The sequence below is a fragment of the Argiope bruennichi genome, chromosome 11 (assembly GCF_947563725.1).
Source record: "Argiope bruennichi chromosome 11, qqArgBrue1.1, whole genome shotgun sequence".
Taxonomy (NCBI): domain Eukaryota; kingdom Metazoa; phylum Arthropoda; class Arachnida; order Araneae; family Araneidae; genus Argiope; species Argiope bruennichi.
Genome location: NC_079161.1, coordinates 38892425 through 38917874, shown reverse-complemented (window position 1 = coordinate 38917874; position 25450 = coordinate 38892425). Strand labels below are relative to the sequence as shown.

At 30.4% G+C, this 25450-nt stretch overlaps 1 protein-coding gene across 4 annotated transcripts in view; it reads right to left on the bottom strand.

The window, feature by feature from the left end:
* LOC129956919 (uncharacterized) overlaps window positions 1–25450 on the bottom strand; it is a 103306-nt gene that overhangs the window by 16531 nt on the left and 61325 nt on the right. For all 4 annotated transcript variants that reach the window (XM_056068957.1, XM_056068956.1, XM_056068958.1 and 1 more), the window contains 14 exons: window positions 24169–24393; window positions 24013–24082; window positions 22264–22526; window positions 20698–20877; window positions 17967–18083; window positions 16865–16984; window positions 14244–14366; window positions 12853–12909; window positions 11247–11782; window positions 9442–9517; window positions 8215–8367; window positions 4567–4683; window positions 3561–3677; window positions 1169–1274 (listed from right to left, as the gene is read on the bottom strand). In XM_056068957.1, coding sequence (XP_055924932.1) covers window positions 1169–1274; window positions 3561–3677; window positions 4567–4683; window positions 8215–8367; window positions 9442–9517; window positions 11247–11782; window positions 12853–12909; window positions 14244–14366; window positions 16865–16984; window positions 17967–18083; window positions 20698–20877; window positions 22264–22526; window positions 24013–24082; window positions 24169–24393 — 2260 coding nt within the window. The remainder of the gene's footprint in view (window positions 1–1168; window positions 1275–3560; window positions 3678–4566; window positions 4684–8214; window positions 8368–9441; window positions 9518–11246; window positions 11783–12852; window positions 12910–14243; window positions 14367–16864; window positions 16985–17966; window positions 18084–20697; window positions 20878–22263; window positions 22527–24012; window positions 24083–24168; window positions 24394–25450) is intronic.

Sequence of the window (25450 nt, the reverse complement as noted above, 5' to 3'; positions counted from 1 at the left end):
AACAGAGAAATTAAAGATAATATGTTGGATTCGATGCACATGAGTAATGATTAGCAGTGGGAGTTTTTGCTATTTTGGGGAAAATACAAACATCAATTCGATAAAAAATATTATAATATTTTTAATATTATAATATTAAAAATTGAAATTATATTATTGAATTCAATTACTTTAATATTATAATATTAAAATTGATATTGCCGCATTGACAAGTGGCAGTCGACTCTCCATGGCCGAATGGTTATAGTACTGTTCTCATAATCAAGCGATCGTAAGTTCGAATCCCGCTAGAGACAATGCGACTCGCTGTTTGTGTAAATATTTAATTCCTTGATTTTATGTTTCCCTTTATTTCATGTTCCAGAGGATTCTGGAACTTTCTTTAGTTTTATTTTAAAAGTGTTCTGGACTTTTCTTACTGTCCCCAGAAAAGTATTCTGGAACTTTCCCTGTTAGTATAAAAGCAGAAGATCTGTCAGTCACTGTGTTCTCAGTTCAGAGTTGAGTTAATAAATTGGTTTAGCTCTACTTCTTGTGTGTGTCATTGAGTTCCACAATTAAGTACCTACGTGAGACAATATAATAATTTTGATAAATATTGTATCCTAAATATAAAAATTATATATAGGAATGTGAAGTCGTCGAATAAGTGAACGGGTTCCCACTTCTCCAGAAGGTACAGCAATGGTGATATCTGGTTATGTTCCGCAATGTTAGGATTGACCACATCCCCTTTACGCGTGCAACCTTTAGGATAACATGGGTCAGTAAAAGCTGCTTTTTAATTTGCCCTAGCATTTCTGTAACCGCTGAATACGGATTGTGGCCAAAAATGTGCCCTGAATAACTCCTTGTTAGGGTTGAATGATTTTTAAAAAAAATCTAAATTTACAATCGATATGCAGATTGCTCAGAATATTTGCAACTGTGTTAAAATGTGTTTAGTTCATTTGACATCAGAATCATTGAACATAGACAAATTTATTGGTGATAATATCTATCGGCTAAATATAGATTCATATTATGACCACAACGTATTTGGCAGCTGTACTATCGCGAGTAAAACGAATGTTAAGTGCACATGAATTCATTTCTTAATATTTGCATTTTGACTTTTATCATTATCGCATATTATAGGTTTTCTTCAGAAATAAAAGTTGTCACTTACAGTTTCCGAATCTCGTGAGTCAAGTTGTCAGGCAACGTTGTGGCATTTAATCCTTGGCAAGTAACATAAAGTCCAGAGCAAGTGCAGTTCGCTGGACACACCAAATCTGTTGAATTAAAAAAATGATGTTTACGTAATACAATTGTCATCAAAAAGCATCGAAAAATTTTCATAAAAAAAAAAAAACCAAACACCTTCAGTTTCCTCTGATTGCAATTCATTTTTACCAACATTTTTTTTATTCTCAAAGATTATTTGAAACCGTTTTCAAGAAATGGAAGCGAATTTTTTTTAAAAAAAATATATCAATAAATTCAAACAATGGCCATAAGGAAGTAGTTTTAACAGTTGAAATAAGAAAAAATTTCATGATGCCATAGCTTGCGAATGCGAATTTTGCGGAGCCTTATTAGTGGAATTGTTTTAGCCGAAATTTCCGAATAATAATGCACAATGAAAAGGCATGTCATCAGCTTATTATCACCTTATCTTCAATTTATAGCCCTATCATCAACACGTTGATGACAGGACGAAGCATGTGCCTTACCAGAATGCTACCTTCTCTATCTTATATATTTAATGTTTTTATAATTGGTACTTAATAGTAAAAATGATATTTATTATTATCCATTTATACCATCTTCATGCCACTTTACCATTTATACCATACCAACTCTTTTACAGCTTTAAATTATGTTGCATAAAAAAAGTGTCTTGAAAGTTTTTTTGCAACATTTCAAATATTATTGTAGTAGTTGGTGTATTAAGGTGATAAATGTATATTCTCTTTAATTTCTTCTTGTATTTTGCATAATTTTTATGTTTATAATTACAATATGTAATGTTGTTATCGATATTAGTTCTGGTTTCTTACAAAAGCAAGCATTACGTGGCAAGTGTTAGTAAACATTTTACTAAGAAACAATGCTTTATTCTCGCTTGTTAGTTTTTTAGATGATTTTTGTTTGAAATATAATCCATTTTAGTTATACCAAGGTTTTAAAATAATTACTATTATACAAATTCTTGACTAGTTCACCTTCGATTAATTGAAAAGAAGCTTGAAAATTGTTGATTTCTATTATTTTTTGAAAGCTGAAGGCAATGCTTTTTCCTTTCATTTATTTATTTTTTACTTTCTCGTATATGTAGTATAGAGAAAGTCTAGTAGTCGTCAAACAATTCGAAAGCGGGGGTTTGAAGAATCTCTACGCTTCAGACTTTCCTGAGTTCGAAAAATCACATTTTTTAACATGTCCGTTTATCTGCCTATTTATCTGTGGCAAAGGTAGCATATAAATGCTAGACTGGTGACATTTGGTATACTGTATTTACTCCAAATTTGTAAATGTCTATCAGATTTTGAGCAAAATCTATTTAGCGAAAATCTGTCAGTCCGGTTGTTCGAATATAAGCTTACACGATAACTACAAATCGAAGAGAGCTAGATGGATAAAATTCGGTTCATAGAATTAACATCTATAATCTATACACTTATAGAATTTTAAGACAAATCCAACAAGGGGTTGATTGTCTGTCGGTCTGTGCATTTAGAAACATGTAAACGCGATAACACAAAAACAGAAAATTATTTAAATACATCAAATTTGGTATGAGATTTTGTGATTACAAGAGAAGTTTGGATTAAAATCTTGTTTCAATCGGTAGGGTAATATGCATCTAAAACACAAATTCGATTTCGGATACTATTAATCGCATACCAGTGATTAATCGCCAAATAACTCGCCAAGGATGACATGATAGATTCTGTAAAAATGCTAAATTTACATCAAAGAATATTTCGTAACTATTGTCCGCCAGTCTCGCCGTTTAATAGTTAGTACTATAGATAGTACAGGACAATAGTTAGTACTATTTTACCAGTTCTCTGGATAGCATCTTTATTACGAGAAAGTTTAGGACTTTTCGCTAGTTTGCGAAGAATTTTACGATATTTCTGTATCTCCAGGAACTCCAATTATTTTTATTATTATTACTATTATTATTTGTTCTAGCTACAATATAAAGTCTCTTGCTTTTTTCTGTATCGATCTGTTATAAAAATCGTATCAAGTATTGTATTACAAGTTTGTTTATGCCGGTTTGCAATCACGTTAAACCTTTGAAATCAAGGAATTCATTTTTTTTTCATGTACGACTGCTAAACATACTCCATAACATCTTTTCTCATGGCTTTCAGAAAGATTATAAGTTTCTAGATAAGTTGATGTATTAGATTAATGCTTTTACGGTACTTTTCCGTTAACCGGGAGCAAATGTCGCCAATTGTGAACCAAACGCGAATTTGGGGTAAGAAATTTGGCGGAAATCTGCATTATTTGGCGATTTTTCGCTTGCGCCCGGCTAACGGAAAAGTACCGCTTTTACATACCACACAGAATTTCATCATCTCCTTCGTGACAGTTTTTAATTCCATCACATAATTTATGAAGCGGTACGCAGGAGCTTGAGTTATAACATTTATACTGGCCAGGACAAGTGTAGTTTTCTGAAATAAAGAATAAAAAATATTACACAACAAGAATCTTTTGACATCAATAAATCGAGAGATATAGTTTAGATACATTTCAAATTGACGATCTTTTATATAATAGTTGCTTAAAGGCATATTTCTGCAGTTATAATGAAGAAATATTTTTCTGTCACAAATTTGGCGATCAAAACAGTAAATGGTGAAAATCTTTATACAAATACTATAAATAAATCGGTCTTCAATTCACGTGCATTATATATCTTAATTTTTAATAATTATGTAGCAATTTTTTATATGACAATCTTAATTTTCTTATCAAATATTTTCTTCTCTTCTCTTCTTCTTCATTTTCTTATAAAATAATTTTCTGAACCTTACGTTTTTACGATTTTATTTCCGAAAAAAAAATTCTCGTAACATACAAACAATAATTTTGTATGTTTTTGTACAAAAAATTTCTTTTCAATTTTTACTACTTTCTACAGTACTAAAGATTCAACCCCATCTTCAGTATATTTCATATTCATTATAAAGTATTGTACCCTTATAAAGTATTGTAAAATAATTTTTCAAATTTATTAGAAATCATTCAATGATGAATCTAATATAGAATAAATTAGTATAGTCACTGTGATATAGAATGATTGATATAGTCACTCTGATATAAAATGATTGATATAGTCACTTTAAAATAGTCAGACTCTGGCATAGAATCAAAACAAAATTATGTGATTGATTGATAAATGAGAGAATATATTAGAATATATATGCTGCTATTTTGAATATATAACCGTAGATAATTTCAAAAAACATCAGGGAATGAATGAAAAATTAGTTAAAAATTTCAATCCTCGCGAAGATGAAATTTATGATAGAAGAATAAGTTAAATAAAAGCATGCATACCGCATTTTTCCTCATCTGCACCAGCAACACAATCCCATTTTCCGTCGCAAACATATGTCGTTGGTATGCAGTATGCACTAGGGCACTTAACATAATCTTGTGGACAAACAAAAGATTCTAAAACGTAAAAGAAAGAAAAATTTAATTTTTTATACTAATTTTTACATTTAAACATTTCAAAATTGTTTCAAGAAATACTTAAAAAAATTATGAAAAGTTTCAGAAATATTTCCTGAAGTGTTTTGAAAACCTCAGTCTTCTATTAAACTTGTCATCGTTCAAATTTTTTTGAATACATTGTTTGATACAATTTTCAATGTTGAAATAAAAAAAAAACAAAATCATAATTAAATTTCATGTTTGCTTTAATTATAATTATCTTGGAAGATAATCTGGATAGAATGGTAGATTGATACAAACGAAGAAATAAATTTCTTTCTATAACATATCTTTAATTATCTATTTTTACAGATTGTTTGAATTGGCGCAATGTGGTGAAATTTTTTGTGCCATTTTGATTGGAATTTCCAATATTTCAATCATGTATCAATTCATTTGGCGCGACGCTGATACAATCAAATAGAAAATTAAAATCCCTAATAATCCATTCATTATCATTGAAATTTACAGGCATTTAATTTTTCGTAGATATGTAAATATCTCGTAGATAGTAATAAATAAGCTAAATTTCATAATTTGCTCTATTTACAACCGTCACCTACATGGATTGGTAGGTACAACTTGATTTCTACGGCGATAAACCGCCAAATCATGTTAAAAAGGCCAAAAGTAGTCAAAGTCAAATAAGAACAACCATACACGTTTTCACTTTGACTTTGCATGTGAAACGCGTAATATAGTAACCCCTCCCCCCCCCCCAGTTTAAACCTTGGAGGGAAAAAAAAGAGGGGCGGGGTGTGATTCATGAGACGAAAATCCTATGGGAAAGAAAAGTCTTTTGATTTCATATTGAAAGCAATTGTGGAATTATGGAAACCCCAAACTAAAATGCGAGTATTTCTAGTTTGGCGTTATTTTTGGCGTCGTTTCAGTAGCGGTTGCAATGGAAATCAGGATGTGCCAGTCGATACCGAACGATGAAGCGCAATCCGTCTTCGTAACTATCTAGAAATATGAATCATCATTTGAAGTTTGATTTCGGAGCAGCATTTATTGCATTCACATATAGTGATAAAATCTTATGTTTCTGAAAAAAAAAATCAATATAAGAATTTAAGGTACAAGGGAAATAAACTATGTTTCAGAAATTTCCCTTATTATTTAATAATAAGGAAAGGGGGAAATTACATTTCAGAAAAGTCACAGAGAAAAAAAAATTAATATTATGCCATCATAGAGTAGTTATATTCCTCAATTCATTTCTTCTCAAAATATTATTTTCTCTTACATCAGTTAATTTGATCACATGTTCACAGTGCGAACATAAAATGTTTGGAAAAAAAATGATTGTAAATAATAAAACTGTGTTTATTTGACATTATTCACTTTATAAAAAAAACTTCAACATCAAGCTGTTTAAACACTTTAATATATGCATAAAAAAAGAACCCTCTAAGCGCACCAGCTGACAGCGATAAAACAAAAGTAGCAGTGCAATATTCTGATGAATTTGACCGCTTTTGGATTGTTTTACCTCACTAAAGAGTGAGATATGAAAGGATGAGTGCATTTCTGGAATTCTTCGACGAGTAAAGAGTAATCTTATTTCACCCTGTTGTTAAATGTAGGCATCTCCTTTTATCTTTCATTTCACCTCTATTTTAACTAAATAAGTGCATTCTAACGCATGCGCAAAAGCACGGAGGGTTTTCAAATTCATGAATGAACAGCATTCCCTTCCATTTTCCTACAGATAAGTAAGTGCCTGAAGGTAAGACAAAGACGGAACCCAAGGTATCGAAAAGTGAACTTTAATTAGACATTTCACGTTTTGGATATATGATCATTGTCATAATAAATTCCTTTTATGCTATAAGCGAAGCCTTAAAGACTTATTATATCATGAACGGCGGTTTTGGTTTGGCAACAACTATAATGGGGATTTTGCTTATGTTCTGAATTCTGCTACTTGTAGTATGTGTGTGGTATCTAATAAATGCCTACGGATGTTTAATAGCTGTCTTTAGCATCATAAAGCTTCCCAAGCAGATGCAAACAATATACTTTTAATATGAATCATTACTTTCCATTTAGTTACATAAACTTGACTACAATGCAATAAAACTTCGATAATTTTTCACTATGTCTAAACACAATAAATACCAAGGTTTTCAACCTAGGAAAATGTTTGTGTTCAATAAACTCTTATTAATTTATTTTTTTAAAAAAAAGTGTTATTAAATGTCGCTTCAAATTTGAATGCAATATCTGAAACCTACTTTCCACTTTCCCGCAAAATATGCAAACTGGTGTTTAACTGTGTTTTCTATTTTCAAGTCTTTACATAAACATCGTTAATAATAGTTCGTTATTTTTAACTGCTATTTTGGCTTGATTTACAAATTTAGGTTTTCTAAAAGCTGAATTTTAAATATCTGATCATGGAAAACTTTTGATCTGATAGTCCATTACATTGAGGTGAAAGGCTTATAAGCCAGTTAACAGCTACACTACACGAGCAATTGCTTTTGTATTGTGGTCATGTTCCTCGGCTGCGAACCACAAGGTCCCAGGTTCTATCCTCGCTCATGCCAATCCGCCGCAACATTTATTAAGTACACATTTCTTAACTTTAATCCAGTTGTGTGGGTGTAATGATTGCAGCTCTACCAAAATTATCCACTAAATATCAAACACAGATGTCAAAGTGCAATGGGTAAAATCTTGCAGAAATTACTTTTACAGGAAAAAAAAATTGAAATGAGATAATATCATCAACTCTTAACAGTTCAATTTTTTTTCTGCATATAACTAGAATTATTTGAAATAAGAATTTCAATCCTAAGTTTCTAGAACTTTTTTTATTATCTCCTCCCAGAATTTTATTCAACAACTTGTTTTATTGATGTTAAAATATAACAATAATAGTTATCGATTTTTAAATGAAAATATAGCATGTAATATATGAAATCCTTTTGAATTCTTAAGGAAATTTCTTAATTAAATTCTTAATTACAACTAAAATTAATGACGAACGATAAATGAAATTTATGAATGGTGCCACTCCTAATAAGTTTTATACTTCCTGTTTGTTTTTCTTTTAGAGTTTACCTTGCATCTTATTCCAACTTGGAATCTGGCAATTCAGTTTTGATTTAAGTAGAACTACGCCATGATCTAACTTGAAAAGGAATTTTCTCATTAGATAGTAATCTCTTTGATTTACGGATCATTTGAAATTTCAATATACTTCATCTGTAAATATTCTGATCAATTTCTATCATTCATATGTAAACAGCCTCATGAAATTCCCTGACTTGTGTTGTGCGAAAAGGACCTGATTCTAGAACGAAAGTACAGTTTTCAATCATAACAGTAAGTAATGGTGAAATAAGTTTATAACAAAATTCAAATTTACAGAAATGTTTTTGAAATCTCACCCAAATTTCTGATCATAATATGACTAAAAATGATTAAAAAAGTGATGACTTTTTCTATCAGAATGCAATATAGATGGAGTTATCTTACCACAGTTTCTTAAATGATGCACGTCTCTACAACCTTGGTGATATCCATACATATCAAATTCGTAAAGACATTTGTGGATGACAGGAACGTAATGACCTGTACGGCATTTCATGTAATTCGTTGTATTTGTGCAATTTCCCTCAGGCTCTACAGCTGCGAATAAAACATGATATTTCAATGGTTTATTTTAAATGCTTATCAATCAGATATTGAACTGTACTATTAAAAATAAGAAAATATATACATATTTCTGTATTTATAAGTGGGAAATAAATATCTAGTATTAGAATCCCGGATAGAATAGTCTGATGTACAATATTGAGCGATATAGTGTTACATTATTCAACAATATTGTACAATATTCCTAATATTGTTTAATACCACACACTATTGTGCAATATATGTGTACTACTAAGGATGGGGAGTATACAAAATGGTAAAAAAATAGGATGCCGACAGAAATGTAAAAATTAATTGGATTTGAATTGCACTTTTCATATACTATCTTAAATTTGAATGAATATTTCAGTTTTTTTTCTTTCTTATGATATTACTGCGACTTAGGTTCTTTAAAGTATTGTTTTAAGTTCACAAAGTTTACGCTTTTTATTCGATCTCGAGATTTTATAATAAAACTATTATTCTCTTCTTTTCTCTAACAATTTGCTAATAAAAGTGAACCTTTTCTTTTACTTACTAATGAAAGAGTACTATTAAAACCCTTTTATTTTTAGGATATCATGCAATGAAATTTTCCTAAAATTCATAACTAGATGTGCTCTCACATGGGATCAAAATTCAATGAAAATTTATCTATTAATTGATAAGTAAATTCTAAAAAATATCAGTTAGCTACTGGAATGTCATTAGTGGAAAATGGAATAATTGCAATAAAAGATATTACAATTATGTTACAAAGATATTTACAATTTCATAAATTAATATTTTTAGAGATTAATTTATAAGGAAGAAAGAAAAAATGCCCCGTTGGAATTTGCTGACTATCAATATATTCTTATTTATTGTTGAAATTTAGCCGAGGGAAAAATTTCAAGAATTCGAAAATGGGACCAAATAAAAAATATATTATTCGATATAATTATATAATTACAGACTATTCTGCGTAACAAAATTTATATAATATTTTCTTGTATTACATTTCATTTTCTTTCTTTCTTTCTTCATCACAAATTAATAAAGTAACAAATTTAAAAATTTTCGATTTACCGTTTCCAGAACAATTCAGAGGTCCAATAGTGTGATATCCAGATTGTCCTGTTCCAGCAGTAAATCCGAATCTAACCTACAAATGTTAAAATGAGAGACATTAATATTCAAAATGAAAGACTGTGGATGCTTTTCATTTTGCTTATAAATAATGATCCTAGTTAAAAATACATTTGTCACAGCCTTAATTAATCATCAAAATATGCCCGAAAAATAAATTCAAATTATTCCCCTTTTAGCCGCTAGAAAAAAGAAGTTTCGCTTGTGCGTTGTGAAAGATACTCTAAGGATATTAAATTTCGACAAGGCTTTTAAATACCAAATACATGCTCAAGTGATGTTTGATCTATGGCTTACCAACGGATTCTAAAACCCTCCGCGCTTTTGTGCATACGTTAGGATGGGTTTAATTCGGCAAAATAGGGATAAGAGGAAGGAGAAAAGGAGGAGATATTTACATTTAAAAATAAAGTAAATTCCTGAAATGGAGTACATCCTTCCGTGTGTCATCCCTTAGTAAGATAGAATTGTCGAAAAGTGGTCATGTCATAATTTTGAAATGAACAGTACCTCACAAATTTTATAACAATATTATGAATTCGCCATTGGAATCAGGACCTGATGAAACCTAAATTATTTCAGATATGAGAAAGTTTACAAGTTCATTTGGCTAATACATTTAATATATATAATATTTGATCGCTGGGACATTTTTTTAAGAAATCCCCCAAAACCGGGTGCTCTAAATAATATCTTATGTAATATATATGTGAATCTGACACTGATTGGTGTGATCTATGAATGGTAGGGCACATTGTGCAATTATGACCATGGTATTTAGCGAGTTACTGTTAAAGCACGCTGTTGAAGAACTAAACAGTGTTTGAGCATTTGAATGATTGTAAGCGAGAGTAAAATTTTTGAGTAGGAATTAATCCGCAAAATGATCTGCTGTGGGCTGTGGAATGCTTGATTATCTTTGAGACAATAAAAAAGACAAAAAGGACAGAAATGAATACAAATGCATTTGTGATAAATGGATTTTTCCAAATGTTCTGTTTTTAGCATGTCCTACCACAGATTTGACTATTTATGTACCATTAGAATAATCAATTTTCTGCTGTTTAATAAAGGGTGAATCAAGATTCAAAGTATATACATATTGTTAAGGCAGGTAAAAAAAATTCAAAAACAAGTGAAAAGTTTTAGAAAATATAACCTGAAATACAAAATGATAATCTAGTTCAAATCGCTATTCATCAACCCAGTAATTTATTTCATTGCTAGTTACTTAAAGTTCTGATTCCGTAAGAAAACTGCCGAGGTCTACAGATGTTGATTTGGTGGACATGCCAACTTGATTGTAGCATGAGACGTAATGTCTATTATTGTATCCACAAAATTACAGGCATCTTCAAATTTGCATACCAATACATGCACCAAGGCTGGGAATAGGTGAATGATAAAAATTTTGAGCTTTTGTAAAACTGATATATAAACATAGTGTGTAAATTATATCCAAATAAAAGTTCTCTCATATAATTTGATTGACATTTTTGTGTCTTTTTGTATCCTTAGACTCAACTAGGCTGCCTTTCCGGTCATGAATTGCCACTTGATTTTGTTTTTTAACTTCAACCTCTAGCAGTTTGTACATTGAATTTTGTTACATCCTTTATATTATAATTACTATTGGCCATCTGCATCTATTGCAAACACACTTGAAAATTATTGGATAATATGTATATGAATCATATTTAAATATTTATTCGCTTCTTGACATCAAATAATTTTTTACAACCTACCTCTTTAACTGGCAGGGTGTTCTTATCTGTTAATGTGCCTTCATCTACAGCCTTCTCAAACCGTTGCAAACCATCGCAATTGCATGTGCGATTAGAATCTCTGCAACCCGTTTCAGCACACCCACAGGTATAGTTCTTCTTTGCCCCACCCCACATGTACATGATTTCATCATCTCTAGACACCCACCAACTCCATGGTTTGCCAGAATCAAAATAGAAGCCGGTGCCGGAACATTCCCATTTGATATTCTGTCGGCAGCTCTTCGATGCATTGGTCAGGGCCTTAATCTTCTCTATGCCCACAGAATATACCAAAACTCGGCTGTAACTCCCTGGGCCATCCCTGTTGGAACGCACATAAATGCTCTCTTCTGAATCATGATGGATGATGGTGTAGACTTTATCTGGTGTAGGTCCCATTTCGCAGAAGACAGTGAAAGGTTGTATGGGACCATCTGAACCATCAGAGTCGATGGTATAGAAACCATTCTCACGGACGCCGTCTAAAGTGTAAATATCCAAACATGTTTTTCTGCCTTCAAAATTAATAGAAAATCTATTTTAGAATTAAATAAAATATTTTAATTATTAAAATAAAACGTAACTTAAAAAAATTAAAAATAAATTCAAATATGAGAGCAATAAAATTTAAATAATTTAAAAGAAGAAGTAAGACACATGAGTAATGAAATCAGAAATTTAAATAGTAAATTCAAACAACAAGTTTGATGAAAGTCTATACATGGTGTAGAAACATAAGATATAATAAAACTTAAATTATTTAAAGTATAAATTAAGCAGGACTTTAATAAGATCATTTCAAAAAGTATTTCTGAGAAATTCGCACACCATATCCTGATTATACAAAATAGGTAACTTCCAAAATAATTACCAAGAGTAACAGTTTTTTTTTTTTTTTTTTTTTTTTTACAAAAGTATTTTTTGTTGTAAAATTTTTGATTTCAATTTTTCAAAAATTTTCACAATCTCGTAGTTAAATTTCTTCTTTTTTTATAAAATTTTTTCATTCGATATTTTTTTTTTTTTTTTTTTTTGAAAAAGTTGCAAAAGTTTATATTCCTGTCAAAATTAGAAATCTCAAATATTATACAACAAAACATAAGCTGTGTTAAACATTTTAGTGCACCCTGTAATTCATAAGCTTCATTTTGAATTTAAAGGTTTCTTTGAAATAAGAATTCTTGGAACTGTTTAGTATGCAGTCAATATCTATTGAAAAAAAATGCATAAATGAAATAATAGTCTATTTCAAAAATATTTTCAGATTATCTAAATTATATTTAAATGTCTGAAATAATTTAGGAAGTTTGAAAATACGTCCGATTTTATCCGATTCGTCGCCTAATCGCAACTCAAATTTATATGCATTTGTCCCTTAAGAGACATTAATGTAATTAATCTAAACTCATAAGCGTGAGATGATATGCTACGGGAAAATGTATCGTCATTTGAATATAAAACAAAAAAAAAAAAATAATAATAATAGCAAAAATATATGATTCTTTTACGAATATTAAAATTTCCATTCTCTTCCATTGATTTCACTCTCTTTTCCAAAAATAATTAAATGAAAAACATTTTTTACTTCTTCGTGAGCACAATTTCTTCTCCTCGTCCTTTCCTTTTCGATCGTCTGTTCTAGCTAAAATAGATCAAATAACAACAATTAGTATTCCGCTGCATAATATTTTCTACATATTAAATATTATATATTGTATTTTTAATTACATTGATAATAATCAGAATTATCTATATTTTGATTTAAAAATTAGAAAAGCGCTAACTTCGGCAAGATAATTTATAAAGATATAATATATTGAGAAGTATGGACAAAATTATTACTTTAAAACATCATGGATTTAAAAAGATGTTACCATCAACTTGGTAGTTTCGAAATTATCTGATTTATTTCGTTAAAATCGGTATCATTGCATTGAATTAATCATATATTTTATTAATATTCTGCAAAATATTTGTTCCTTGTATTTTACCTCTTGTAATGACAGCATTGACCTTTATCGAGTTATTAAATACAAATTTCTAAGTAATTTTCTAAAAAATCTCGCCAATCTTTAGATTTCGTTAAAAGTGAATATCCCTTATTGATCCAAGTCGTTTTTCTTTCTTTCCCTTTTTTTAGAAAATGAAAATGGCAGCATTTTTCACTTACAGTCTATTGATTACTACACAAAATGATTCAGTAAATAAATATTGTTATGCTTTAACATCTATTCAGTACCTTTTATCGAAATTTTGTTGATAATTACATAAAGTTACTTATTGTTTTATGATTAAAAGCAAAAGTGCTTTCAAATTATTATTTCAGTTCTGTTTTAAAGCATACAAAAAAAGGTTTGAGAAATAATCTAATTTTTATTTTAACGCTTTAAAGGGCCATTTTTTTTTCTAGTCATATTATGTTAAAATATTTTCAGGCTTGAAATTAGAATAAGAAAAGGGATTCATTTAGCTTATTAGATAAATTTAATTTGATTCATTAATTAATTTGGTTAATTAATAATTAAGTAACAAATCAAGACACATCAGATTTGTCTGAGATAAAGAACTGAAGCATCTAAGTTTCTGACTTACTAAAAAGATGTGTCAGAACTTATGCCAACCTACATAATTTCATACAAAGATTGATAAGTTTGGTAGGAAGCGTACTTCCCACGGCCTTAGACAGAGTTAAAGATAGTATGACAGGTAATGTTCAGCCTATCTGTCTAATCTACACATTTACTAGGTGACATTAAAAATTAAAGTACTTTCCGCACTTTAACGGATCAACACAGATAATTGACAGATTAAATACATACTCTACAAATATTTGATTTCGCGTTGCCATTTCCTCTCCAACTGAACGGGATTCAAATCGTTAGATTTAACTACAAATGAACTAGGGAAATGTAAATGCTGCCTCGTGACAACATCTCATTATTTTATAATATTGCAAAGTAAGGAAGTTAAACTTACAGCATTTGAATTGTTCATCTTCATGATATATTCCTGGACAATCAGTGTGTCCATCACATAAAGTATACCCAGGAATGCAAGTGCCGTCATAGCACTGGAATGCAGTCTTGGGGTTGCAAAATCCTGTAGTTTAGATATGAAACAAATGACAAGTTATTTATATTACAGCTTTTGTTGATTGAAGATAAAAAATAACATAATATTTAATTTAAAACCAAGTTGTTAATATTGTAACTAATGGAGCATTCTCATTTAACTTAGCAATTTTATAAATTTTGTGTGTCTCCACATTAAATTGTATGAAATACTTTTGTCTATTTAAAGACTTTCATAGCGCCATTCTTTTTTCAGATTTCCTTATTAGTCATAATAAAATACTTGCTAAAATAATCAAGTGAACTTTACAGATTTCAATAAAATTTCCTACAGATTTATTTTAAACTCATTTTCTTTCACCAGTTTTACTGGCTTCTTCTTCTTCTTCTTTTTTTTAAATTGGAGAAATAATAACAACGTAAAATAACCAGCGGGAGTGATCTCTCTGAAACTTTCTCGCATATTAAGGTGCTAACAATGTTGTTACACCAACTCCTTGCATGTCATTGGCGTACAATAGTTACGAAATATTATCCTTTGACATGAATGTAGCATTTTTACTGGATCTTTCTTCTGATCACGAATTCTTTGGCGATTAATCTCAGGCATGCGGTTAATAGTATCCAAAAATGGATTTGTGTTTTAGAAGCTTTTTTTTTCTCACCCGATTGAAACAAAAATTTGACACAAAACTACTTTTGTAATCATAAAATAACGTAAATTTGATATATTTAAATCATTACGTTTTTGAGCCACCGCGTTTACGTGCTTTCTGAAAAGTACAGTGCAACAGATGGTTAACCACTTGTTGCATTTGGCTCAATCTTTGATAGGTGTATACACTATAGATGTTAAATCAGTGTACCGAATTTTATCCATCTAGGAGCCTAATTTTACTTATCGTGTTAATTTATATTTAGACAGCCTGACAGATAGACTTCCCTAGTACAGATTTTGCTCAAAATTTGATAGAAATCTATAAGTTTGGCATACAGAGTGCATACCAAATTTCATCCGTCTAGCTCAAAACGTTTTTGAAATATCTTTGTCACAGACAGACAGGCGCCATTTTCCAAAGTTTCGAACTCAGGAAGCTGAGGTGGTAACTTCATAAGCCAGTTGACAACCTGCGGACACGAGTGATCACTTTTGTCTAGAGGTCTTTGCGAGTTCGGTCTTGGCAACTCAACCACGACAAAGCTATAAAACAGGGATATTCGTCAAAATCTCGAGTTCGAATTTTTTGGTGATTACTATACTTTCTTTATATAAAATCTACGAGAAAGTAATAAACCTATGATTAGTGGCATTCCTTCGATGCCACCTCAGATAGATTTTTCAGAGTAGATTTGATGGAAGATCCTGTTTCTCAGGCACCTTATATAAATTTATTAAAATTGAAGGAACGTATTTCAGTTACTATTCATCTTTAACTCCTCAGATGCATGCAAATTCATGGAATAAAAAAAGATACCCTCGGACTAGCCACGCACAATGAATAGATCTCACATTTAGATTTATTTTTAACAATTTGTAGTTCTACTTGCTATAAGTTAGAATAGAACATTTTATGCGCATTAATTCTAGTTTGTGCTTCACATAACTTTATAATTCTTCCTATAATTCTCAGATAACTCATATTTTCCAAATTTTGGAGATAAGAATATTTTTTCATCTAAAGATAATTGTATGCTCAGTTTAGATAATTTCATAATTCTTTGACTTGTGGATTTCTTTAACTTCCTAAATAAATTAACCATCTTGTTTAGGACACTGATTAGCATTTTTATCTAAATAAGATTGTAAAACACATTTAAGAAACTTAAGTGCGAACAAATGAATTTTATTTTTCAAATTATTTTGCTATCTTGGCATAGTTACAGATTCAGGTATCATAAAGTCAACTATTCTTTGACGCGTCAAACACATCATTACATGTAAAGGTGTCAAAAAAAATTGAAAGATAAGAGACACCCATTTCAAGTCAATGAAATATAGATAAGTGAATTGACATTTCGGTGGGAAGGAAACTTTTCAAATATTTGAGTTAAATCAGTGATAAATTTCTCTATCATGAATGAAATATTTTAGTCAGTTATGTTAATTAATTTTTAGTGCCATTAGAGAAAGATAGGTTTGAACTTTGGAAGGAATGCAATAATTTTATGATAGAGCATTTGTGATGGTCTAAATTTTCCAGTTAAGTTCATGAGTCTGATTCGCTATAAAGGAGATGAAATATTATTGCTCAAAATGACTGTAGAGCGCCTAAGTAATGCACTTGGGAAAATTAGTTCCGATATCTAAAAGTAAGAATCTTTCCAATGAACTTTTAAGGGAAATTGGTACTCATTTGTGTTTTCCCTTGGGTGATTTCTCCAAGCAAAACACAAATAAGGGTTGTTTTCTCTCTTTGTAGTTGAGGTCGCTCCTTGATATCGTTGAAATAAAGTTGGTTGATGATAGAAACCTCCGCATGGATAATGGACACGTGATACATGTATAAAGTATATAATCTTACTTACCTCTACATTGCTCTTCATCGGATTTGTCGAAACAGTTATACAAGAGATCACAGCGTTGCTCTTGTGGGATGCATTGCCCATTCTTGCACCGAAATTCACCAAGAGAACAAGGACGGAAATCTGAAAATTTGGAATCGCCATTTAGACCAAAAGATATTCCGATTTCATGTTTAAAAAATGATGTGATTATTTATTAAAATTAGCATCATAAATTAGCACTATTACCAATATTAATGAGCATTTTAGCACAGAATATACATCTTCTACAGCACACAATATTGACTGATGTATATAGAAAGAAACTAAACTGTCAGGTGTATCAAATATATTTTTGGCGCCGAGTGGTGCACTCAAAATTCCAAAATCCCCAAATGAGGATTGTGGGAGATAATGGGTAAATCATAGGGGCGGGGGGGGGCGGGAATCAGAAAATGGAAATCTTCCAATTCTCTCAATCCTTGTTTCTGGTTATTTTCAAGAATCTCAAAAAATTTTGATAATTAGACTTTTAACTTCTGCTTTTTGTAGTAAAACATGCGATCCATCTCCCAAAAGAGCACTTTTGGAACGTCCATTAGTCTACTTATTGACCCATATATATCAAAGATGTGAATATAAAAATTGCAGTGGTAATTGGGGCTTAGGTCATTCCTTTGATAAAGTAAGAAGTTTCCATAACTGAACTTTAATCAATTAACTAGGTTTTGATTAATTAATGAGGTTAGGTAACTCCACCACGTTGCCCATGTAATGAAAATAGGGTGCGATGCTTTGTTGTATATACATGGTGATGCAAAAAATTATACTATTTTGTATAAATGGAACTTCATAGTCGAAATAATATATAAATAAAATTCAGTTTTTTTTTTTTTTTGTGACTTCTCAGAATGTTTTACATTCGAGCTGGTCACCTTATATTCTTTATCTGGACCAGCTATTTTTCATTATTCTTCATTTTTTAGGGGGGGGGTACTGTTTCGTGCCATTATGTTTTGAAAGGCATACCAAAGAGTGGTAATGCTTTTATGACCACTATACTCTCTTTAAAATGGCCTGAATGAAAATATTTTAATCCCAGAAAAATCAGTGTTTTCCTACTTACTGCATGAAAGTTCATCTGAACCATCATCACAGTCTTCTCTGTAATTACAATATTCTGCCATAGAGATACACTCACTATTCTTGCACTCAAAATTGAATTCCTTGCATTCACCAACAGCTGTAAATGAAATGAAAGCATAAAGTTAATAATAGTAATCAGTAATTTCTTGCCAACAATAGAATTTTAAATAAATTGTTTTATGATGATTTGTATAGTTTAGTTATATATAGGGAGTCCATAATTAAAGTTCACATTTACTAGATATCTGTATTAAATTCTGTGCTACAGAATGGCAAGCAAATTGGATAATGGTATAATGAAATGATGGGAATTTTATCTTGCAAGAAAAGTTCCAAAAATTAATCTTAGATGGCATGATAGAGCTTTATGGAAAACATAACAAAAATTTACAAAATGCTACAATTTCCTGCTTACAAAATATGCTCGCTATGATATCTAGCATTGTCTGCTGTCATCTAGAAGTAGAATCACAAGTTCAGCTGTTGAAAACAGTGTATACTGCGGAATGCTACGCACATGGCATGCTATGCTATCAAGCTATCTTTTAATACCGAGGCAGATATAATGGAATAACGATACACCATATCTTTCAGTTAATCCCCATAATCAAAAGTAGTAAGGATTCAAGTCTGGCGATGTGTGAGGCTAAGCCATAGGGAAATAATGGCTAATGAAAGACTAGAATGATTTTGTAGAACGCCATCTAATCGGGGGTTTTTTACTAGATAACATTTTGTTTATGCTATTACTCTATTTTTATGACATTTGCCTTGTAATAAATTAACTTTTATTTTGGAAATATGCGATACACTACTAACAATTAATATACAAAACATGAAAAAATTACTCCCCATAAATAAATAAATTTTCCACAAGTTGAAAATAGAACAAGCCAAAGTAGAAAAAGAAATGATGTAACAAAGGGACATATGAGATATCAAGTGTTGGTTCATAAAATACATAAGCTAAGGTTATATGATTTTATATATGGCAGGAAAAAGAACTGAAGTGACACATATTATAAACTGGTATACCTAGACTCGAACATTGCTTATATGAATTTGCGATTCAAAGAATACTTTTCTTTTAAGTGAGCTTAAAGAAACGGATAATCCGATTTGAAAAATCTATGGTTCAATTTAGAAAACTAGTCACATCAGTTGGACCGATGACATAATTTTTAAAAGCTACTGTTTTTTTTTAAATTGAATTTCTTAAAAAGTTAATAATATTTTTTAAGGGAATGAGTACAAAAATATTACTGTATATGAATGAGAAAACCTTGCTCTTTAATTTCTAAATTTTGATTACTAATTAAGTTATTTAATAATGGCAAAGAATTATAAACTGCAATGTGGTGCAATCCATTATTCAAAATTCGATACACTTTAATTATTATAATTCTTTTCCTTATCTCTATATATAAAAAGCAATGTTCTTTTGTGTGCATCCTTTTTTGTCTAAAAAAACTACTGGATAGATTTTATTAAAATTTTTTATACATATGTATCCTAAAAAGTTTGCGATTATTAATGGAATGATTATTTTTTTATTAATTAAAAACTGTTTTTTGCCTCGATTCTTTTTTTATTTCATTTTCCACGCTAATGAGGCAAAGTCTGTGATAGAGTAGGAAATAATTCTCACGTGTGGAGTGTGTTAAACTATTTTCCCTACTTTGGAAATTTTAAAGATGGCGCTGATTTTTTTCCCTCCCACGCCAGTGAAACAAAGCTTAGAAAGATGTAGACGTAGACGAAAGATTCTGTGGTATCCACAGCGCGTAGCGCTGTTAGTTCTGGGTTGGTAGATTCGCTGGAGTGGATGAAGTCTGGGGCATGAGTGGAAACTTGGTTCGATGTTGGAGTGTGTGTAATCTTGTAAAAAGCGTTTCGCCTATTGTTTCAAAGAAAAATATTTATTTTTTTAGCGCTTTATGCATTGAAAACTAAACATTGTTAATCGATCTTACCGATTTATCTAATGTACTTCTGAGTTAAAATAAAAAATAATTAAAAAAATTAAAATGGCCTATAAAGGTGTGGAAAATTAAAATTTATTTTCACGCATGCGCAATGTTTTATTTACATTCTAACGAGAGCGTTAAATTTTATGAACTTTCTTAATGTTCAGTAAGATTGCCAATCGTGATGATTTTTTTTCCTGATTTCTTTTTGACGATGATTTCTTTCTGTCAAAAAGTTATTTTTCAAATAAAATTTTAATTTGATGACATACTAATAGCAATCTCTTATCATTTGCTCTTACTTCATCGATTTGGATATCGTAGAATTAAATTAAATAATTTTAAATTTTAAGTCAATATCCTCCTCCTAATAAAATTTCAAAGAATTTATGTATTTACTCCTTTAATAGTACAGTAATCTACTAATTACTGTAAAAATCTACTCATTTAATAGTATAGTAATCTACTAATTACAGTAAAAATCTACTCATTTAATAGTATAGTAATCTACTAATTACAGTAAAAATCTACTCATTTAATAGTATAGTAATCTACTAATTACAGTAAAAATCTACTCATTTAATAGTACAATAATCTACTAATTACTGTAAAAATCTACTCATTTAATAGTACAATAATCTACTAATTACTGTTAAAATCTACTCATTTAACAGTACAGGGCCCGGGAAAGCCGGCTATCTCAGTTAATATTTTTAATTAAAATGAAATAAAAAAAGCACTTACTGCAGTTCTTTTCGTCACTGCCATCTCTACAATCCTCCAGTTGATTGCATACATTTAGAATTGATATGAGCTCATTGTTATCACATATGAAGTATTTGTGCTTTTTTTCAAATGCAGTTGAATGATGAAGAGATGCGTTTCTACCTATTAGTTCTGGTATGGATTGAGTTGCAATCTGATCTGTTCAAAACAACAACAAAATCATTTTAAATAGTCTATATATTTCCTTTAAATACATTAGTACGATTGAAACTATTTTGACTTCATCTCCAAAAACCTGACCAAACCCTCCATCCTAAAGTGAAAGCTTGTTTCTAAAACATGTAGTCCCCCCCCCCCTCTGAAAACTGTTTAAAGTTTTAGTTTATCTGATCTAAAAGCAATAAAAATAGCAAAACTAAATACTGACCAGCAGGAATGATTTCCCCCAAAATTTCTCACATACTTTCTAGTAAAGGTGTTATCCCTGAGAGCGCTTTACATGGCATTGGCGTATAATAATTTCGAAATATTAATCTTTGGCGCAAATTTCGCATTTTTACTGAATCTATCGTGCCATTCTTGAAGAGTTTTTTTCTGATTAATTCCTGAAATGAGGTTAATTGCATACGAAACTCGAATTTGTGTTTCAGACACGTTTTTCCTGTTTGATTGAAACAAAAATTTGACATAAAATACGCTTGTAGTCACAAAATACCATATTAAATTAGAGATAATATTAGAGATAATATTCACTGTGGTGACATCACAATCCACAAATCAATTTTCGATTTTCCTTTTACTAAAGAGGCAACAAAATGTTTTAGAACAGTAACAACGGATTTTAGTCAAAAAAAAATCTCGGTATCATATTTATTTTATTTCGATTTGATCATTAATAAAATTATATAAATAAATTGACTCTTTATAGTGTGCTAGTAATACATTTGTAGTGATCGTAGCGCCATCTTTCATTCATGTTATTCTAAAGTGCTACCTATTTACTTTCCCTAATACAATCTATGTTCATACTTCCCCCCCCCCGGGGGAATACCCGTTCTATGTATACATGCGCTAAGCAGTGATGTTCCGATAGTTTGTAGTGAAATAAAGAGTTTATTTTTCTAATAGCGATGAAGTGCTTTATAGAACACTCTACATGAATATCACCACACATTTAACTTTAATGAAGTTCATTTATGACCTGGATGTGATTTGAAAATGCAACCTTCTGATCCAAGAAATAAGGTCCATGATTGATTGAAGAGAAGATGAAATTATATTATTAAAGAGGAATACATATGAATAATTTGTTAAGTCCTTGTGTATGAAAACTCGGGTTTTTTTTTCCATGGTTGGTTGTTGTATTGATTTTCATATTGGCGGCCTTATTCTTATTCTCTCTAGGATTCCAAATCTGGAAATCCAAGATGTGACATAGGCATTTATGACTGAATGTACCGTTTGATTTTCACTCGATGGATTAAACTTGTTCCATTGGACTGTAATGTAACTTCTAACCAATTTAATCCAATATAATTTTGAATTCAGTTTTAAGATAGGAAAATATTTATTAAAAAAGCTTACTTGATGTTTTATTTCTTTTCATCTTGCAGATGTAGTGGCTCACAGAAGACATTATTTCATTTTCATCATGAACATAGGGGCTGTTGCTGGAATTACTTGATCCAAAATTTAATCCACTGAAGTTGTTGAAAGCTAACAGACCAAGAGAACAAGGAATGTCATGCCAGTGTGCTGTCGAGTGACCGCTGTCCACTCGCAGCATGGTACAATCTTGATATGCGCCACCATCGGGTTGAGAGCGGATAGTTCGGTCAGATGGTGCCCTAAAAATAACCGAAAAGTTGTGATAATTCTCACTTTAATCAGCTGAAAAAACGATCATAAGTCACGCATCCAGAAAGTAAGTTTCTTTATTATGACATTTATTATATCTTTGGATAGCGCATATGGTTGGATGAAAACATTTATGGACATGTACATTGGTTTTTGAGTTCTATATGTTCATCAATGGAATCTAAACATGAATTTTATACCATGAAATCAATTTTTTTATTCCTAATAGTATAAATCTGTTGATCGAAGAACTACCTATCTGAATGAGATAGGAAACATATTTCGTATTCTCTGTTCATATTTAAATTTCTTCGGCACTTATCTGGTGCATAATTTTCAAAATTAAATGTGCCTCGTAACATTTTAGGATAACCATGATCGATTACTTACTCTACATTGCGCTATCTCACCAAATGATTGTCATTAATGATGAATGCTCACTACTTTTGACCTAAACGCAATCTATGTTCTCTCTAATGAATTTTGAAAAAAATTACCACAGTAAATATTCATAGAGGTGTCCTTGCAGTATGCAGAAGTGCAGAAATAAGAATAAATGGCACCTGATGCTCATTTGCTGCAAATGAATGATTTTGAATAACCAAGAAGTGTCAGCTATCACATACAATTGCCGATTCTTCTTGGCTTTAGTTTATATATATATATATATATATATATATATATATATAAGTTGGGTAGATTAAACAAGTTCTAAATCTTTTAAGATTTACAAAAAAAAATTTCAATTCATAATTTACCATATAGTAATAGTATGGGAAGTTTACTTTCTAAATATATCTCATATTTACAAGAAAATGAATAGAAACAAAATTTTGAAGCAAATTGAAATACATTTCAAAATAGATCAGATTGAGAATATTGATTATCAAATATTTTAATAGAAATAAGATCAAGGGAAGAATCAATGTCTGAAATAAAATCGGAATGTTAATTCCATTGTTGTTTTATTGGCTACTAACTATTTTGGGCAATTTACATTCTCCGATATCACAATTCTCAGTATTAATTCAAAGGCACACTGTCTTATCAAGATTGTTGGTCATTGTTCTTGTAAGTGTAGTGATCGTAGCGTCATCTTTCATACTTGCCATCTAAAGCGCTGCCTGTCTACTTTCCCTAATATAATCTATGTTAATACTTCGCCCGGGGAAATCCCCGTTCTGTGCATACATGCGTTAAGCAGTGATGTTCCGATGGTTGTTAGTGAAATAAAGAGTTTATTTTTCTAATAGCGATGAAATGCTTTATACAACACTCTACATGAACATCACCACACAAGTAAAATTCTTTGTCAACATCCGCTGACCTTTAAAGAATTAATTTTTGCACCTTTTGATATATCAATTCATTTGTCCATCATTATTGCTCCGAGAATAACATCGCAGCGCCATCTTTCGGCCTTTACAGAATTTATTATATTTTGAATAGATTCATAGAAATACAGATTATAATTACCAGTCAGTGTAAACCATGGGATTTTTATCGCTCCACCTGTAAATTCCTTCACTTGCGTCATCATTAAGACCTTTGAAAAGATAAATTTAAAATTGGATTTAAATCCATGGATTGCATTTTTAAAATATTACTTAGAACTTTCTAAAAAATAATTACCTATGTATAGAGATTTCTGCTTTGCTCCAAACACGTTGATGAGAAGATAGTGCACAACAGCGTTCTCCTTTTCGTCTAAGATGCTAACCAGATGGCTGTTTCGTTCAGGATGCATCTTTCGACACTTATCTTCGGCTTGAAACCACTGAATGGGCTTTATATTATCGAATACTCTGTAACAGTTGCCATTGTAGTATTTCCAATAGCGAGGACATGCTGATTGTTCTAAATATAAAAAGAATTAATCATTGATTTTAAAAGAGTTCTAAATTATGCTTACATTAAAAGAAGTTGAATTTTTCTATTCATTAATATATCCTTTTTATGCTTTTTATTGAACTCAGCCCTACAATGCATCGTGCGTTTTTATTTCCATTTATGTATTTCATATGACTATTCCAGAGTGCAACAATAATTGTTTGGAAATCCTTTTCGATAAATATTTGCATAAAAGATCGATATATGGCAATATCGATTCTAGAATTAGATTTAAATTGGAAACTTGGAAAAATACTAAGATGGCTGTTGTATAAATAATTCTGCTGTTTCTTGAATTGGACGTGTGAAGAGCCTTAGTGCCTATGCACTTCTACGCAGTTTCATAGTTAGTAGCAGAGGTAAAACAGAAGTAATCTACCATTGGTGCGTTGGTTAAGTAGAGATAGGATTGCCTTTTTGCGCTCAAGATTTATTGAAGCAGTATTTTTAGATACAATTTAAATTTCGAGAGAGATTACGAAGATTTAAGAAGCAAAGTCCATTTAGTCGTAGAGAAAGGAAAGGCGTATTTTCCATTGCAGTGGGCATAGTTCATTTGTTCCTTGATTGTGGGATTTTCATCAATTTTAGTTGACTGGAAATTTTTTTTTTTAAGTTCTTCGATGACATACTGAGTCATTAAGAATAATGTCTAAATTTATAATTTTTCATTTGTAAAAAATATATTTGCAAAAAGGTATTATTTTTATCATTGAATTGTTAGAATGTGATTTGTGTCACTGGGGCATTGTTTGATTCATAATATAGTCATTTGGTACATTTTAATATATATATATATATATAATTTAAAATTTCATGAAAAAAATAAGGGAATTTTTTTAAAAATAATTTTCTTAAATTATATGCAGCTGTTCAAATCAATATATTTTTTTTTTCTAAAAAAAAGTCATGCATTGTAGTGTTAAATCTATTAATCTCTGAAGGGAATTTTTAATCCAGTAAGAAACTCTTCTCGTTTCGGGAATTTATATATCCACTATTGTACTTCTAATAAAATACTATA